This window comes from Varroa jacobsoni, unplaced genomic scaffold, assembly GCF_002532875.2.
Source record: "Varroa jacobsoni isolate VJ856 unplaced genomic scaffold, vjacob_1.0 scaffold_431, whole genome shotgun sequence".
NCBI classification, from domain to species: domain Eukaryota; kingdom Metazoa; phylum Arthropoda; class Arachnida; order Mesostigmata; family Varroidae; genus Varroa; species Varroa jacobsoni.
In genome coordinates, this window is record NW_019213333.1 from 64,896 (window position 1) to 83,673 (window position 18,778).

The 18,778-nt window shown below is 40.7% G+C and overlaps 2 protein-coding genes across 4 annotated transcripts; one reads left to right on the plus strand and one right to left on the minus strand.

Moving 5' to 3' along the window:
* Positions 1-324: 324 nt before the first annotated feature.
* emb (exportin-1 emb) lies at positions 325-18,667 on the minus strand. 2 transcript variants are annotated; one of them, XM_022833023.2, is made up of 11 exons: positions 18,441-18,667; positions 7,636-7,966; positions 6,310-7,359; positions 5,910-6,084; positions 5,211-5,629; positions 4,685-5,047; positions 4,157-4,477; positions 3,665-3,904; positions 3,305-3,549; positions 3,045-3,141; positions 325-2,861 (listed from the first exon to the last, which is right to left on the minus strand). In XM_022833023.2, the coding sequence occupies exons 2-11, from the start codon at positions 7,819-7,821 to the stop codon at positions 2,697-2,699; spliced, it is 3,261 nt and encodes a 1,086-aa protein (XP_022688758.1). In that variant the 5' UTR covers positions 7,822-7,966; positions 18,441-18,667; the 3' UTR covers positions 325-2,696. The 2 variants fall into 2 exon arrangements, with proteins under 2 accessions (XP_022688758.1, XP_022688757.1); XM_022833022.2 differs by lacking the exon at positions 18,441-18,667 and adding an exon at positions 10,542-11,229.
* PIG-A (phosphatidylinositol glycan anchor biosynthesis class A) lies at positions 11,830-16,618 on the plus strand. Of its 2 annotated transcripts, none has more exons than XM_022833032.2 (6): positions 11,830-13,658; positions 13,933-14,104; positions 14,281-14,405; positions 14,669-14,848; positions 15,123-15,368; positions 15,844-16,618. In XM_022833032.2, exons 1-6 carry the CDS (start codon positions 13,320-13,322, stop codon positions 16,315-16,317), a joined length of 1,536 nt encoding a protein of 511 aa, XP_022688767.1. In that variant the 5' UTR covers positions 11,830-13,319; the 3' UTR covers positions 16,318-16,618. The 2 variants fall into 2 exon arrangements, with proteins under 2 accessions (XP_022688767.1, XP_022688768.1); XM_022833033.2 differs by having other exon boundaries at positions 11,844-13,658; positions 15,868-16,618.
* Positions 18,668-18,778: the final 111 nt, after the last annotated feature.

The window sequence follows — 18,778 nt, forward strand, 5'->3', positions numbered from 1 at the left end:
GAACCAAATGAAAATAAGAAAGGCTGTTGATAACAGTTGGTTTTCCACCTACTGAAGATTACAACGTTAATAGAAATTGATAATGACTAATGATTCAATGATGTGCACGCTATGCTTGTTTACTGAAGCTAAGAAAGCAATTGGCATATGGATCGCGACTTCGGGTCGATTGCTGTATCCCGACATGTTTTCTATATACAGTTTTGATAGACATACACATACAGTTGATTACATGCAAATTTCCCCCATAATAAAGAGACACGTACCCGTAACAAATATCTACGTAACTAGAATTTCAGAATCTGAAATTATAAGCAATGCTAATTTTCTTTGTTCTCTACACAGATTTGTACAACGGTCGTATTTATTTGTATTTTCTTATTATTCCTTCAGACGTTTGCGTTGTCTGCTATTGTTTTACTATTGAAACTTTATAATTCCATCAGTTTGTCTCTTTTTGTTCTCCATCCATCATTGTTATCCATCGTTATAGATTTACGCAACTCTGTGCACAAGACGTCTATTGGGCGAACTTCTCTTGCTTGCTAGTATGCCTAATGTTATGCATGCTCTATTGTATTGACCTTCTCCTGTAGGTTTTGGGTACTATTATCATTAATATCGTAATTATTATTATTATCGTAACTATGTTGATGTTTTTATTTCACATATTCAAACTATACGGCTTAATTCTCGGCTGTTCAAATGAGCAACGCAGCTAAAGACTAAAGCTTATCCATTATCAAGAACAGCATTGCATCTCCTCAGGGACGAAAGAGATGCGAGATCTCCGTTCATAGATCATGTTGCAATCAATTTTCCGTTCATTATTATATCGTAACTATCATAATATATTTCATTACAGTTGATATTTATTCTGTGTCATTGTTGCTCAAGTTCAGTTTCACATTCTGCTCCTCTACGTTTGTCGTATCATACACATTTCTCTCCTTTTCATTCCCATGTATATATATGGGGGCGATATATATATGTATATATATCGCGTATAGTCATTTGCCTTGTTTGTTTGTGTATGTATCAATAAGTTGACCTGCTAGTTATCCCATATAAATATAAACACAGAGCTTATGTTACACAGTTGACAGATTATTCGTTACTCTACACGATACCAACTAACATAATTATTTTCAGTGTACTAGGCTTATCGCTAATCGTCATTATTATCGATGCTGTTGTTCACCGCTTAGCATCGTTCAATTTTTGTCAATTCTTTATCACCGTTAAATCTATCGCTTTCTATATATTCCATTCCAGGTTTTCCATTCGCACAAGATTGTATTCTCTTGTTTGTTGGCATAATCGTTATGGTTATTTTGCACATGCCGGAGCTCGTGTGTATCCGCACGGCATCAACGAATATGTATCCGCGAACATACTCTTTCTACCTATTGCTTGCTCTGCCCGTTCGTCTGCTTGTGTCTAATCTACTAGCTGCGTTTCTCCACGCTCAACTATGCCTACTATTATTATCAGTATTTTTGTACAACGATAGATGATCGAACATACTTCACCATCAATCACTTGTCCTTCATCGTTTTCGAACCTGACCAACACGAACAAGCCATCACCATTGCCATCAATCAAAACCAACATAAATAAGAAGGCCTTTGTTATTTACGAGTTCAGTAGTGCTTCGACGGTAGACGGTCCATTCTTTCTTACAATATCCTCCGCCGTTAAGTTACTATTGTTATGACCGTTATACTAAGTAGAAATTAGCTACCTCAACCATTAACTTGACCATTGAGTTCCGCAATTGAATTGAATCGAGTGCAAAATGCGTCTCAAGTTCAATAATATATTTCAACACATATTCCCCGTTAGAAACTCACTTTTCTTTTTTAACGGAGCGGTACAAACACTGACAGTTGATTCATTACTCGAACTAGGCGCGCATCTGTTTGGTTGTTGGTGTCGTTTACGCATTGGCTATTATGGCGATTGCAAAAATTTGCTAAAAAAGGTCATCTTGGAAGCACGCGTCGACAGTAGAATATAGTGAATTAGAAATACGCAATCCACTGTTGAGGGTTGATGAATGACCTTCTCTTTCACTGGTTCAACAATCTGACGATTATCTGGCCATCACTTATGCACAGGCTTCTTGACAGTTTGAGGTTTCTTTCGACACGTCTGTCTCCATACGGTATCGAAGACATTTATTCGAAAGCTATGTGCGAAAACTATGAATAATCGGTGGTGTCTGTGTGCTATTAACGGTTCAGGTCAAAATCGTTACTTTGTTTGTTTTTGTCTGTTAACAAAAAAAACTATATTCCTTTCGCCTCGCGGCACGTATGGCAGGATTCGCACTTGTCGTGTATCTCGGTCAGCCCCTCTCAGACAGCACGTATGCTACTAGGCCGCCAATGATCACGGCACGTCTCAAGTTAGCCGTGCGATCAATTTCTTGATTTGTTTTTATGAGTAATAACAGTAGCAATCTTCGCGTTATTATTAATGTTATATCCACCAATAAAATAATCGTCGTCAGCACATCGTAGCTTCACTTGCGTCCGTTGCCCTTTCTGTGCAGACACCGGGGCAATTACGTTTCCATACTGCTATCGTTCACAGTACGTTCCGGCCAGGAATATATTGACAGGTTAGGAGATGCTGCTGTTTTTCAAGAGCTGTTTGCGAAAACGTTCAGGTCGTTGTCATTAAAAAATACATTACATGTAATGAGACACCTCGTCCTGCATGTCCTCGGGAATCTCATGTGGGTTGAGTATTCCAGGCACGGACATCTGAACTTTTCTCTTCTCTTGCTCAGCTACCCGTAATGAAGCTTCGCGCTCTTCTAGATACAGATCAGAATCGTCCTCGCCAGTGAATTCCTAAAGAGAGATAGGCAGACAGAGTAATAACTTCGAAATATTATATAACTACAAAATTTGTTGAAAACTAGCCAGGTGTTATGCGGCATGGGATGAAGAATCTGCCAATCGAATTGGATAGATTATAAACTATATATTGATTAGAAATTGCGTTAGTAGAAACAAGCATTTCGCTGAACGAACCCTTATTTGAACGAGAAAATCTCGAAGATGCTCCTTGAACTGGACTACGTTCTGGTCGAGATTGATGAATCCCTGAACCGTGATTTTCACTTGGTTACTGTAGAGATAAATTGAGAAGAGTGTTAACTGTACAGTTATGTATATCTTTAGGAACTGCCGGAACATTTTATTTATACACATTGTGCAAGCGTTACATTAAAAATCTGAAAACCTCAAGCACCTAGAAAATACGAAACCTTTTCAACGTATTAGTTACATACTCTGTTAGATGCGGGAATGCCGTTTTTAAAAGATTGGCGACAAACTGTTGAACGTAGATGGTGTTATCGGTGACGCCGGGCGCCAGTGGCGCTTGCACTTTACCCGAATCAACTAGAGAAAAAAGGTAAGCGAGAAGAGCCGCTTGCTGAGCCAGACCAGCGGAATGGCTCGTATCTGTAACCACGCTAAGCAGGTGTTGCAAGATGTCTGTCAAGAAGCTCTGGTAGAACTGTTGGGCAGCCGCCTGGAAAAAAACAAAGCCCAGCAAATTTTTTAACAATTACGATCTAAAACGCAAAGGGAGCTTATTCGCATTCCGCTTTTAGTTCTGTTTTTTTTGTATAGTTATATGCACTTACCTCTTCACACGCTATGTTCTTGAGAAGAACTAAGAGAATTTCGAGCCCTATATCGGCAACGTTGCGCATTGTGTGCTTGAACGCCCATACAATCGAGTCGAGCACGAGTTTGAATTTGTCGGACGAGAGTTCAAGCAGTGCGGGAAACGTATGTGTCACCATCGCTTGCAGTAAAAGGTAGAGGTGCAATCGATGCTCGGGGAATTCCTCGAAGTCCTTATTGATCATCTCCAACGTCACCTATCGATAGAAGAAAAATAAAATAATTGTGTTAGGATGAATAACGGTTACCAATAGACGCCTTCAATTCACATTACACTTCACTCGAACAGATACCAAGCCCACAAAATCAGCAGAAGATACGCCTTACTATAGACACCAACCAGCGATTTCTGGCTTCGCAATCGAAAATTATTTGTACTTATCTGCTGTACCATTTATAACTGTTTTTAGACGATTCCAGAAATCTTATGATCCATAATATTGCTTCACCTTAAAGAGAGCATCGAACACCGTTGGTACGAACGGCACAGCTAAAGCCTCCATCCTTTGGATAATGGTCGTCATCGTCTGCAGCACCTCGGGCTCTCTTGCCTCTGCTACAGGACACACGAGATAGTCTTGAAGTACAGCGTCGAGTAGTGGCTGAATGAAATTGTCCAACACTAGCTTTGGTTCGTCAGACTTAGACACCCAGCACGCAATCAGCCTTAAGACCTCTTTCTTGACTGTTCGCATGGACCGAATCAACGGTTGTTTCGTTACGGCTTCGCCGTGGGTCTGAATAGCTGCGCAAATGTTCTCGGACATCACCTATAATTGTATTGTTACGTGGAGTTATGGGATAGTATGTTTAAAAAGGCACCAGATGGAAGATATGAAGTAATTGATGACCAGTATAATATTTCCTGGGTTGTGCACGTCTTGAATCCTTATCTTGTAACCGTAATAATATCTAAACTTACTAAGCGCTCGAAATATATCACTAAAAATGGACTTCGCTGGTGCCTTTTGACAAACCTTATAAACATTAAGCATATCAAGGTAGATTCTTCCCAGCTGTGTCACATACGGGTGCCCTAAGGACTTGCATGCCCGATAGTTTGTCTTAAGGATATTTCCGAGTTGCTTGACTGCATCAGGATCCTTCAGGATATCAACATTCTTCGTCGCTTGGTTGATGATATCATCCCATACCATATTGGGCAACTGCATGTACTTCTCAATCAGTCGTTCCTGACGAGCCTGTTCCGTTTCTGAGCTGATCATATAGCCCACAGCTTCACAAAACGTGTGCACCTGCTGCGGTTGGAGATCGTAAATAATTGATGATATATTTGTCAGAATCTCCTCGATGAACGGCTGAACCTCTCCGACTTGTACCTGAGTGAACAAACATACACATGTATTCATAAGCAAATAAGTCAAAACTGCAGTTAAAACTGCGAATTATAAATGTTGCCCATACGATACCTACGGAGAATGTAGAATTGACTTTGCAACAAAAATCATGATCATCCATCCGAATAAGTGCAGCATAGCTCACCTGAACAAAGTGGCGTTTGCACTTCTGTGCAATCTTTATAAACGTATCGCACGCCATGTCCTGCACACCCTCATGAGTCTCGTGCATAAATTCGAACAGCTTGTTAACGACCGTCTTAAGAAACTTCCAGTGAGCGCGCAGGAAACGAGGATACTGTCCAACGACATACATGATATTTGATGCGATTATGGCCTTATTGTCCTTACCGCGCTTCTGCTCGCATAGGCCTAGCAGATCCTTGATAACAGTCACCAAGAAGCGTTTCTCGTCCTCTTCATGCATGGCGCCAGATATCGAACCGATGGCCCAGCAGAGCGTGTTTAAATTTTTCCAGGACCACTCTAAGCCGTTCACTTGCTTGTGCAACTTCTCCGTCATGATTCTATCTGTGTCCTGGCAGTCCAAATGTGTCAGGTAGACTATCATGAAAATAATAAGAGCATAGCACGCACGCAAGTTAGGAAAAAAAGAATAACGCAAAGGTGCTGCCTTCGTTTTTAATAATAGATCTTGTAAATAATGTTAGCTATTATTTCGGTACGACACAAACGCGAGTAAATCGTGACATCGATACGAAAAATTGCTTTCACGTCTCACATCAAAAACATTTTTTCCCGGTTTCATTTTGTAAATATCTTTACATGATATATCTGATAGATAATACTATGCTTTTCGTGACTACTTGGTAGCTAAACTTACCAAGACATTCCCGCATGTTCTTGTACAGCGTCATCGAGTCGGTGTCCTTCATGAATTCACGGACAACCTCTCCTTGATCGTTCTCTACGACGAGAACCTCTTCCGGCTTCGCCATACGTCCGATCATGATATAGCGCAGTTGACTTAGCACTGGTGCGTAGAGCTTTCGCCGATTCTGGAGGTAGGAGCGTATGTTAGTCGTAATAGTAATAATGAGTAAAGACAACAGATTAACTTAGCTTCATGATATTATCGCTAAACAAGTGATATCTGTTAAGTTGCTCGCTTAAAAACATGTGTACAACAGGTACACTTATTTCAATAAAAATCATTCTCTAAAATGAACTTAGAAAATGCAATGTAAATAAACTAAGCACATGATTTACTTATGCTAGCATACCTGTCTCATATTTTCAACGGTAGGCGAAAAGGGCGTTTGCAAAGAAAAAGCAACCAGAAGGTCATTGTTTCGGTAGAGCTCCTGAGTCAAGAAGCCCCAATACTCAAGACATATCTTGAATATCTCTACGTCTTCTACCTCAGAAATCAACAGTAAAAGCTTGAGGGCTTCCAATAACACATCGATGTTGTTGGTTTGCTCCATTAACTGTGTTCGGCTTTTAAGCATCGTACACAAAAATAGGGCAAGATTCTGGATAAATTTCTGTTCCATGTCGGAGCCGGCTGCGTATGCAGCCTTTATGTTGGTGTCAGGCGGGATAATTTGAGCCATCTGCTTCATGGTTTCGATGAAAAGGAACGAGAACTGCTCTGTGTATTGTTCTGTCGAAACTGCACCGATTTCATTGAGACACTTAAGTGTCACATTGCGGAATAAGTTGACGTTGAGGAACTTAAACACGAGCGTGTGAATCAGCTTTGTCTCAAAAATGTACCCCAGAGGAACCCAATTAAGGAATCGTAAAAGTGTCTCTAGAGTTGCTTCGACCAGCAATGGATTGCACGAGTTCTCCATCACGTACTGGCAAAGCGTGTACACCTGTGAAAACTCCGAGCACATACTTTCTTTTAGGTGCTTTGCTTTCGTCTGGGTCATTGATCCACAACTGAAATCGAACAATTCTTCCGACAGAAGCTTTAAGATAACCATATTATTGCGGCAAAGATGTTCATTTGTTTTCGACGCGCCCACGATATCGGAGATGAACGTGGGCCAATTTTTGGGCCACTCGCGCTTCAAGATCAGGACAAGAACCATATTGAGCTTGTTTAAGTAGACGCGCTCATTGTCGTTTAGGTTACCGTCTTGAGAGGTCTTGATGATAAGTCCGACAATGTACTTCTTAATTCCTTCGCACTGATTACGGGGTAGAATCTTCCATCGGGTCTTGATCACGTTCTCAAGGATCTGGAGTGCAAAGTATTTGGTCTGATGGTTCTTCGAATATTCGAGGATTGTATCTACTCGAGTCCATGCATCCGGGTGTTCCTACAAATCATAAAAGAAAATGGTAGCAAAATAGTGAGTTAATATGGAGACTTCTGCACATATGAAAAATTACGTTTCAGAAGCTTTTTCCGCTAGCAGAACAGGATGAGGTTTAATAACCTCATCCTATTCCGGTCAGCCTATTTAATTAATCAACACAAATTTCCATAACATTAAGAGTGCACAATTCCTCACCATAAAGTTAAATTATCGCATTAGGGCGCTATCAATATATTTCATATCACGCACCTTATGTTGGCAGACTTATTTTCCTACCTTAAGATTAGTCAGAACCTCTTGTGCGGTTCTCTGCTGGGGTCCGGTGGTGGTGTACATTGTCTGTACAACATTGTCCAGAAGATTAATGTCGAGCTTTTGATTGAAATCCAACAGCTGACGCGCAACCTCGGCGCCACCTGGAACAATTGCCCCGCCGCCGTTCATCGTTGCCGGAAACGTCATTCTGAGACGTCCTCAAGCCCCCCTACACTCGCGCACGTTCTCCCTTGCGCCGTTAGTGGCGTCTGACCAAGCCACACCAATTTATTGATTTATGTGTGAATAGCAGAACTAACAATAATTTCTTAACCGATCACGATCAAAAGATCTGAAACGAGATAAAATGGCGAATTTTGAGAATTGATCACGCGACGCAATAAAGTTCGTTAAAGGGGGGAAGGGGATAAAGCCAGGAGAAAGGAGCTTTTTAAGTCGCAGCGGGCCTATATCGTAATAATATAACATGATGCATTTCAATAATCTAATAAAAAGAAGACCGTTCTATCTACATTTTGTAAAACCAACACCGCCGAATAACTGTTTAGTAGAGAAGACAAACGAACTAAACTGCTAGTTGCATGATTAAGTAGCAAATTAGATAATTAAAATTGATAATGCTATATATATATATATATATATGTTATACGCCCTACACCGTCAGCTGTCGCTTTTAAAATGCTAATTTGACAAGGGACTAACTGTTAATAACGTCGGAGATTTCGCTAGACCACCCCACTAAAATTTGAGCAAAGAGTTAATCACTGTATTTTTATTTAATTGGACTGCTCTATCCGTTATATTATATATATATATATATATATATATATATATATATATATATATATATGTAGGCCCAGTAGCTTGCACGAGTAATTTCAATACATGTTGAATCAAGAAAGCTTATATGAAATATTGATTCACAGAGACCATACTAAAGACACTTAATTTCAAAAGAGGTTTTAACCTATTTATTACGTATGTTTTCTTCACAATATTTATATACCTACCCAGTAAAATCTCTTGCCAAAGAGTATATATTTTCTTAAGCTGCACTAATTTTCTTATTTTAGCAGTTCATAGCGATAGTCACATGTAACACTGTGTTATCGAGATTGTTTATGGAACGTCAACTATTGCGAAATATATTTCACTCTTCTATTATTTTAAAATTCTATCGAAATTTAAGTCCTACACATTTTCTCTGAACAATCGATTTCCTCTTGCAAAAGTTCCTATTGCTTGCGCGAGCAGAAACTCTTATGTGGCGTACAGGAACATATGCGTTCACTAAGGTCATACAGTTAAAAACAAGCCCAGAGTGCTATCCAGTTGATCTTTTTGACAGCACGTTAGATGTTACAATCAACGATTTTCCTGATTGTCATCAATGCCTGGATGAAATTAACTCTGTAATGAGCACTTTTCTGATTTCTAATCTCTTGAAGCAACTTGCTATGCGCACATCGGACAGAGTCCGACTTGATAATTAATTTAAAGCCCCCTTTTTGCGTTCCTTCCTGGGATAAAACAAGATCGAATTATGAAATATCTTCGATCGAATACCATGTACAAAACGCATGCGTATGCATTTCATAAAAATTTATACGCGAGAGATTGCGCGTCAAACCACACAATCTATGCGGTCATAGCCTGCAAGAATTATTTATCGCTATTTTTTTTGTCTATTCTACATTACACGCTGATGGCAGTGGAAGTATGGCCGAATATTTTTAGTTTGTTGACGCCATAAACTTCGTCTCTTCGGTGGTCGCGCATAACGAACCCGCCTTCGATTTCCGTCGCCTAGGTCGATTTTTGTTAACTGAGATGGTCACCTGGAACCGCTTTGTTCGTTATAGAATTGCTACAGCTACTGTTCCACTTCATTTCGATGATCATTCACCGTTTATGTTTAGATCTATGTGACGTTTCATTACCTTCCCCCTCTTGTTGTACAGCTGCGATTGGATTAGTTTAGTTTAACTCACAAGAAAACACGTTGCACACAGTTGTTTTTTCTTTTTGTTTGTTTCAAATGTTTTTCGATCCTCTACAAAACTCCACAGCATTTGTAGCCAAGCACTACAATGAAAGAAAAACGCTAGCCAATGAATGAATAAGCTAATAATAAGTACCTAATTTTGAAGCCAGCTAACGGCTTAATTCCAGGTTGATAAAAAGTACACTTTTTCCTTTTCCAGTAGTGCCGTCTGCAGTTGGCTGTAAGCGAACTCTTCCGCAGAAATTCTCGACTACTGGGTCTGGATCATGCTACACGGCACATATTTTGGGACGCACCACAACTATATGATACGATATGTGCGCCCATAGTTAACATGATATTTTCGAGTAAATTAGCCCGCCGAGAGCATCTTCTGTACGCCATTTGAACACGCACCCTTTCCGATTGGCGACGCGGGCGGCTTGCCGCCCGCGTTGTCGATCTTCGATCCCCAGCCAGCCAGCCTAGAGATACAACTAGCGGGCGCTCAGTACAAAGCACGCAGCACTTAAGTATAAGACAACACATCCAACTATCGACGACATCCAACACCCATTTGACTCCAGTCTAGGAGTTGTACTACCACTAATAGTAATATTAGCGATGGCAGTAATCATAACAGTAAAAGTCGAAGTAGTTTGAACGTTAATGAACTATGGCCAAACAGACTCGACATGGAGATTTCCGGCGACAAGACTCGATAACTCGTTTCTGTTGTAGCACAGCGCAATGATCTCTACGACCACTAAAAGTATAATAGGGCGCTAATTTCACGCATAGATATACATAAGATACGACACACAAATCACATAACATACGACCAACAAGCGGCAAACAGACAAGCGACTATTATTCGTCACGAAAGCGGCAAATCGGCGCGAAATCCCACCGCCAAACTCACCATCAGCTCGGCTTCCGTACTCTTCAGACTGTTGGCAGTGTTTCAGGCCCCACTCGACACAGTGACATGGGCGGTTTGTACGCAAATACGAAAATTGCGACGCTTTCTCGCAGCCCACGACGTGTTTGAATTCAATCGCTACGAGCGAAAAGACCGCCCCGCTCTGCTCACAACCGGATCGGTCCGGATCAAACCGACCACCGAACGACGCGTAAATGCTAGCCCGAGGCTAGCGGGTAAATAACGACCAGGCTAAAACAACAGTGACGTCAGGCGGGACAAGTTGGAGCCACCAACCACTGGCAGCAGCTCTATGCCTGGACGAAGCCCGCAACGAGCCGGGGCCCAATGATTCCTGGTAATGATGATTATGGAATAGTGATGGCGACGAAGACGGGCAGTGTAATTATGAAGACAAGTGAAAAGATTTGAGAAGAGAAGGGAAGAGAAGAGACGGAAACGCTTTCTGGCTTGCGCGAAATATGAAACACAAAGCGGGACAGTCAGGTTTGCTTTGCCCAGTAGCTTCCCAAATGACCACGACCACCGCTATCGCTGCTAACGCTACTGTCGCTGTTTACCTGATGAGCGCCATCGGTGGCCAATGCAAAGTCGCGAGATGGTGACGCACGCTTTAAGCGGACGCTTCTAGCCAAGTGGAGGCTAGATGAGCGGGCTGGCCCGCGCGATTAATAAACAATAGCACACAATATTTAGCTAACTGGTGACACACAAAAACTAATGAATTGCGCACAACTGGCAGAAGCTGTAGCAGTGGTTGGAAGGGGCCGAGTCGTCGCAAGGACACATTTTCGATTTTTGAGGCAGGTCAGGAAAATGAATAGCGATAAGTCGACTGGCCAAATGCGCATCGAATGCCTTAACTGCGGCTTGAACTTTCCATTGATTGCTTGGCGGGCTCTCCGATCTGACAGCTCATCTGCTCGGGGCCGTGTTTTTCTATCCGTCTGTCTATACGATTATTGCTGTTATCGATCTCCAAATGCAGTAGTCTTCAAATTTTGGTCAATTTACTCAATGCTAGAGACGCGAAAGATAGTGAACGGTGTATTCACTTGGTTCGAGTCCGAAAAGACATAGGATTAGACAAAGTTCGAAGCACCGTAAAACTGGATAAACCGTTGTGATATGTATGCGGTACAACGGCTTAGCAGCGCAGCACGAACAGCGACTGCTACGAAAATACGGTCGACCGGCGTTCACCAAAATAACAGCTCTGTGCTCCTGGCCTATGTTTTGATACTACTGTTACGGGTGTCCTATTGAAGACAGCACTGACCAGTCGACGATAAATTTTTGACGTGTTTATGCTTTTTGTGATCTGTGCATAGAAGAGTACTTTTGCTTCGGAATGAAAGCGGAATAGACGCGAAGAGAAAAACACTCCAGAAGAAGGCAAGATCCTGTTAGAAGGAAATTGAATAAGGAAATGACGTTATAGAATTTGCCATTAGAGTAGTTTGTCGATCTTTGTTGGATTGTGCAAGTTAATTTTCACACCAAACTAATCTGCTGTCAGAATAAACTCACATTTCTGGTTCTCATGAGACTGTTGCCAAATGAGTGAGAGTCATCGACATTTCAAAAAGCGTATAACAAAGAACGTCCAAATCAAAACCCATTGCGCATGATTCAATGAATGACTTCATTACCCGTTGTATTGTTGCATGATACGCGAACATAAAAGGAATACCCTGAAGGTAGCGACTCATGACAAAACCACATATTGCAAAGCCTTGAATATGCTGAATTATGACGTGAGCATCACCGAAGTAAGCTGCGTCCGACTCGATGAACAAGATGATTCCACTTGACAACTCGTCATTTTCCGATTCAACCCGCTACGATAGGAAAGCGTTTAGCAGTCACTTCAAGTCAGTGCCAATGTTTGGTGTCCATGTACGTGTTTATGCCCAATATTTGGACTAAACTCTGATCTGGCTGGGGGCGTTCTCTCTGACATTGCTGTGCAAGTCAAGGGAAGGCGTTTACGTTATTTTATAGTTTGCAAATATGCTCATGTGAAACCGGAGGTGCCAACCGATATGTTCCGTGTATGTCTACTTCATTTTCCCCAAAGTTGAACGTGGGTTAAATCGAAATTAGCATGACTCGACGTCCGAACTACGGTATTTGTATACGTTTGGAAAGAGACGCGGTGAACTAACAGAACTTGTGAAAAGTGAAGGACCGCCTTCGCAGACTGGAAGAGTTCTTTTCCGATAAATTTCTTTAATAATACATTTGCAAATTCATGTGCATAGAAGCTGTTACCACGTATAGTGGGACACTAGTGCTATCATTATCCAGCCATCAGTTTCGGGTTGCAAGGAAGTAAGTGGAGCAAAAGTCAGGGAGAGCACATAATTAACTGAATTACGCATAAACCAAATAAAAAAATATCTACATAAGATTCGCAAGCCATAGCCATTAACGAGATGATCTGATTAGTCAGTGGATGATCTGGGGGTGAATGGCTTATTTTTGATTCGCTCATAATGCTGCAATGCCAAATTACTGGCTTTTACCGCGCCTCCTACATCTGGCCTGATCCATACATGAACCGCCGTCTAGAAGCAGCTTTCTCTGCGGCACAACTGTACTTACGTGGCCTACGTCAGAGTGCTCGTTGATGATGCTCAACCTAACATATCTTCATTTTCAATTGCGCCGTATCGACATACCGCGATCAGCAACAAGGACTAGAATTCCCGAAGTGAGTGACCTTGGCAGATTGTCCTCATTGCGGCGAACGCAATGAGGACGTTGGGTCCATCCAAAATATTAAATACCGTTGGCGATGGCGACAATTCAGCTGACGATTTACGAGCAGGTCAAGATCGTAAATCTCGCAATCTTAATCCACAAAACTACGGCGGAGGCGATTGTGGCGTGAAGAACACAGCGACGATAGAGTCTAGTACTCAATACCGTATCTGCCTCGTATCAGACTTCTTCCACCCGAATACCGGCGGAGTGGAAACCCACATCTACCAACTAGCGCAATGCCTCCTTCAGAGAGGGCATTCAGTCATCGTGCTCACGCATACATACGCAGATCGCATTGGCATACGCTACCTTACCAACGGACTCAAGGTGACCACTTGCTTTTGAATATATATGTATATAGACGCAATTTTAATAAAAGTGGAGCTCATAAGAATGTCTTTCTTTTATCTTTATTACCTTTTGGAATATTTCATTTGGCCCGTGTAGTGCTACTCATTGTAGAAATTGGCTGTATGTGTCTGCGCCTACTTAGAGAAGACACGTGAAGCACTTGGTGACTTACATTATAGCCACAGTCTTTGGTACAATTGTAACCCAAAATTAACAACAAAGCCTTGCACATCTATATGCCTGTTTTCAGGTTATCCATATACCATTATGTGTGGTTTACTGCGAGTCAGGCCTGCCGACGCTCTTTTGTCCCTCTCGTCTCATCCGGAACATTCTTGTGCGAGAGCGCGTCCAGATTGTGCACTCGCACGGAGCATTTTCAAGCCTGGCCCTGGAAACGCTTGTCCACGCCGCCTGCCTTGGTACGAAAGGAGCCGCTAGTTATATTCTCAAATATCAACACTCGACTAATCTTTCTTTTTAATTACCTAGATGAGCTAGTCAGTTCCCTATATATTTTTTCAGAGCTTAATACTAGATTAATGAGCGCTTTGTCAACAATAATGCTTAGTTTCTTATATGTGACTTGCTCAAACAGGTAATATCCGGAGCGTTTTTACAGACCATTCTCTTTTTGGCTTCTCGGACGTGTCTGCTGTTATAACGAACACATTACTCAAGCTTTGTCTTCACGTTGCTGATCATGTTATTTGCGTTTCCGAGGTACGTATGGACGTAAATTTTATTAAATATTTGGTACATTTTAAGCCAGTACAAGTTTTTTCAAGTATGACTTGAGTCCCCGCAAGTTCGAAAAGTTGGCAGCCAAACTATGTAATTCCTTTGGAATATCAAGTCCCAGTTCTTGAATCATTAGTTAGCCTATAAATGACAAATGAGTAAGCAGATTGGTTACAAAACGCTATGATACCTTTGGATTCGGTAAATCAAACTAATTAGGAGGACTTTTATCCTGCTGTTTTAAGGTGGGTCGGATGAACACAGCTCTTCGAGCTCGAGTTTCCCCTGATAGAATCAGCGTCATCCCAAATGCCGTTGAATTTGCTATGTTTGCGCCACCGTCCGAACCTCGGCAGAGTGAAGACACTGTCATAATTGTCTTGTGCCGTCTCATGTACCGAAAAGGCATTGATTTACTCGCTCAGGTAGGCTTACATGGTCACCTTATTGTGTGCTTATTATGCTTCAATGCTGAAACCTTTTATCTGACTTCAATTTTCCGACTAACGTATTCAATTTGGCAGGCACGCGGCATTTAGTGGGTGGAAGACTATTTATCTACTAATAAAGAATTGCTACACGTAATAATATATTAAGATCAAGGATTCGGCGAAAAATGACTATCGAAAGAGGCAGAAAAATAAACGATCTTTTGCTTTACAACTGATTTATGATGACTAACATTTTCATTCGCTTTAGGTAATCCCAATCATCTGTCGCCGTCACCACGACGTTCGTTTCTTCGTGGGTGGCGATGGGCCTAAGCGTATTCTCCTGGAGGAGGTCCGAGAACATTTCAAGCTACAAGAAAGGGTACTTCTTCGCGGCAATTTGCGACACAACGAGGTGCGCGACTTCCTAGTGTCTGGAGACATTTTTCTCAACACATCTCTTACCGAAGCTTTCTGTATGGCTATTGTTGAGGCTGCATCGTGCGGCTTACAGGTAAGCTGTGAGTAGAGTAGTTTGCAAAAGAGTTCACGAACATTCGAACACTCGCATACTCTATAAGAATCTAAATGAGTAATCTCTTTACCACTAAATTCACTGCTACTTAAGTTGCAATATTTCGTGAAATTAACCGACTGTACGTACCAGAAAGCGACACTGTGCGTGGCGAAGTACTTTAACAGGCTCTCGGCATCGGTTAGGGATACATAAGAAACTGACACATACAAATGACAGTTATCTAGCAACTGACTGACAGGCTGAATATGGTCCGATTAGTCGTTTACCGTAGGTCAAATATGCTGTGCTTTCTGGCTGTTCTTCTAGGGAAATTTGAACCTGATAAGAAAACTAAATTCCATGTAGGTTAGATTTAAAAATTTGCATCCCTTAGAAACGTGGTACTCATTGCCCCTATAGTGTGAAATATAAGCAAATCGCTGACCCGTTCGTTCTAACTGACTGTGTTAAGCGCCACACGACTTTCAACTTTCAGGTAGTTTCAACCAACGTCGGTGGCATACCTCATGTGTTGCCATCAGAGCTGATCTGGTTGTGTACGCCGTCGGTGCAATCATTAGTATCTGGATTGGAACAAGCTATTCATGCAAAGCGTTCCGGAACTAGGAAAGTTTCTCCAAATGATACAAATCGTCAGGTATCCGAACTCTATCAATGGAGTTCGGTTGGTGTCCGAACGGAACAAATCTATCATAATGTCATGTCACGGGATAAACCGTGCATTGCCAAAGCGATTCAGTCACTGTTTTGTAAAGCGACTCTTTTCGAGTCTTTATTTTTTTCTTATGTGCTTAGCCTTTTATATTTAATGTACAAACTATTCAGCTGGGTGTACCCGCTCAACGAAGATGATTTTCCGATCATCTATGCGCCAAAAAATCGTCGAAAAAAAAGTGGTCACAAGAATAATCACCCACAGCGATAACGATAGCCTGCGAGAATTAACCCTTGTGTACAGAATCACCGGAAAAATATTTTGGGACCCATATTCACAAGACTCGCTCTTAAAGTGCCGAAGATTGCGGATAGCGGCAGCAAGTAGACCACTGTGATCCAATATCTATTCATGCATATATATGTGTGTAGATGTAAATTAATTTAAACAGAACGAAACAAAACCAAAATAGTATATAAATATGTGTGTGTATGAAAAAGTTATGTAATTGAAGCTGCATTTGTAGCTGAATAAAGTAATATTTGTACGTTTATATCAAAATAAAAAAGAATGTGTGGTTTTTTATGTTTAGTACTATTTAGATGCGACCTATTATATGCTACCATGCGCGGTCGTTTATTGAAATTATTAGAAAAAGATATTTCCCTATGAATGTAGCTGCCGCTTTTAATTTAAAGCGTTTTATTTGAATTTAATGGTTGCGAAAACAAAGCGTTTCCATCATCGATGATAAAAGAATCTACTATATAAGCCTGGACGCGATAGAGTCGTAGACCCTCAAATCATGTAAAATACCAATACGTTTATTTTAAACGTTTACATTCAACCATTTATACGCCTACTTAAAGAAAAAAAGTACTGTTCGTTAAACCAATGATCGGGCGGCTCAAATCCTAAATATAAACAGTTCCTTGATTTTTTGAACCAACGATGTGTAAGAAATGTTATTTTCACCTATAGAGAAGCTGATATATGCCCTATAGGCACACATATACGCATACGATAAGGCTGTGGGTGGGTGGTGTTTATATCGCCCCAATAAATAATAACCCATTTTACTATTATATTTTAATGCTTCTTTTTATGTAATGAAATGGCAAATATTTCAGAAACAAAGGTCGGTATACATATAGAGCACACCTATTGCCGGGCAAGTATGCATACGTTACCTAAAAGCCATGCTATACAAAATGACATGTAAATTTTTGACCGATTTAATGCTAACATTGAACGACTCAGTGGAACTTTGGTGGTTAATTATTGAGAGAATATTGAGTTCAATGCGCTGTGTTTATATAAGGGAAGTTGCTTCCTTAAATCTCAATGCTAAGAAAAGAATAAAGTCATATTGAAGAAAATATATGAAAAATGTACTTATGGTAATAGTACCGCTTGTTGCTAAATGCACATCATTCAACTTTCCCAACGAAATAAAAAAAACGCACCGAAAATTCAGTGCTTCTGGGGTAACTTTATGAACTGAGAGAAAATAGAGTTAAGATTACGTTAAAAGTAAGGGTTTGGTAGTATCTTCTGATTTATGAAACGCTACATAAATTTAATCGTATCATACAGTGTAACACGCTAGTTAAAGATATGCTTTTTGGTGAGAATAATATCAAATAAAAAATATTAAAATTAGATTATAATAGACACTGGATACTACACGTGCGGTTTTGAAAAACTGCCCAAAGCGAAAATTCGATAGTATAATAATAATAAACATTCATAGTAATAACTAAAGATGTAATAAAGGACAATTGAGAATTGTTTCTTTATGCGTTAAATTTCATTCTACGCCGCGCTTTAGCGCATGACAGCAATATGAAGTAAGATGCATCACAACACTGGCAGTAAGTGCTGGTTCGCTCTGAGGTTAGTTGTTTAATTGATGTCCAAACAAAGCACAAGAACTTCCTAGCATAGAAAAGAAATTAGTTTACAGCTTACAGGCCAGCGTCGTACGTCGTCGGCGGCCCGCGCGAAAATCCGCAAAAGTACATAGTATTTTATGTAGCATACAATATCAAACGTTTGCATTTCAACTATCATTGAAATATCAATGCATATAATACCCGCACATTTCTTTTATTCATAGATTCTTGATTACGATATACGTGTTCTGTTCTCATTTTTCGAGGCCCGTCACTTGGCATACTACTTTACAATAACTGCCGTTGGAGCTTTATCTGCTACATTAAACACATGCGTTTTGTTTGCGTTTGTTGTACCGAAGTAATTAATTACACTGATGATACCGTACTCTCAGTAGTTAATTATCATTATAAGAATAACAAACGTATGTGTCAACTTGAATTCGCATAACGACCCGTGTTTACTTCATTTAAAGGAGAAGTATTGTTAGAACTTACCAGGAGTAAGGCATCCACGGAGCTATTTCTATTCACTTTTTAATAAAGTTTCGGAGCGCACATGTCGAATTATAGTACATTTGTATATAACGAATCCCGCCATGGTAGAATGCTAATAATCACATCTTGAAGATTATTTCTCAAAATGTAAGGTCACTTAAGAATACATCTTTCTTCGCAACGTATTTACGGCGTTGTGATTCTCTCTCATCGTTACTCCGTAGTGCTGTAATTACCCAGTTTGCGCGCGGATTCACATAAAATCAACTGTAGCGAAATTCATCTGCTTTTGTTTATCAATAGATAACCCGGTGTTATTATTGCTATATGCCGGATCT

What these genes read in the sequence shown, in the direction of transcription:
- emb (XM_022833023.2), bottom strand. Translation starts at nt 7,821, where the DNA reads ATGACGTTTCCGGCAACGATGAACGGCGGCGGGGCAATTGTTCCAGGT. An exon ending in TGTTCGATGCTCTCTTTAAG is followed by an intron (nt 3,905 to 4,156) that starts GTGAAGCAATAT and finishes TTCTATCGATAG; the next exon opens with GTGACGTTGGAGATGATCAA. An exon ending in GCATTCCCGCATCTAACAGA is followed by an intron (nt 3,142 to 3,304) that starts GTATGTAACTAA and finishes TTATCTCTACAG; the next exon opens with TAACCAAGTGAAAATCACGG.
- PIG-A (XM_022833032.2), top strand. Translation starts at nt 13,320, where the DNA reads ATGAGGACGTTGGGTCCATCCAAAATATTAAATACCGTTGGCGATGGC. An exon ending in TGTCCACGCCGCCTGCCTTG is followed by an intron (nt 14,105 to 14,280) that starts GTACGAAAGGAG and finishes TTGCTCAAACAG; the next exon opens with GTAATATCCGGAGCGTTTTT. An exon ending in CTGCATCGTGCGGCTTACAG is followed by an intron (nt 15,369 to 15,843) that starts GTAAGCTGTGAG and finishes GACTGTGTTAAG; the next exon opens with CGCCACACGACTTTCAACTT.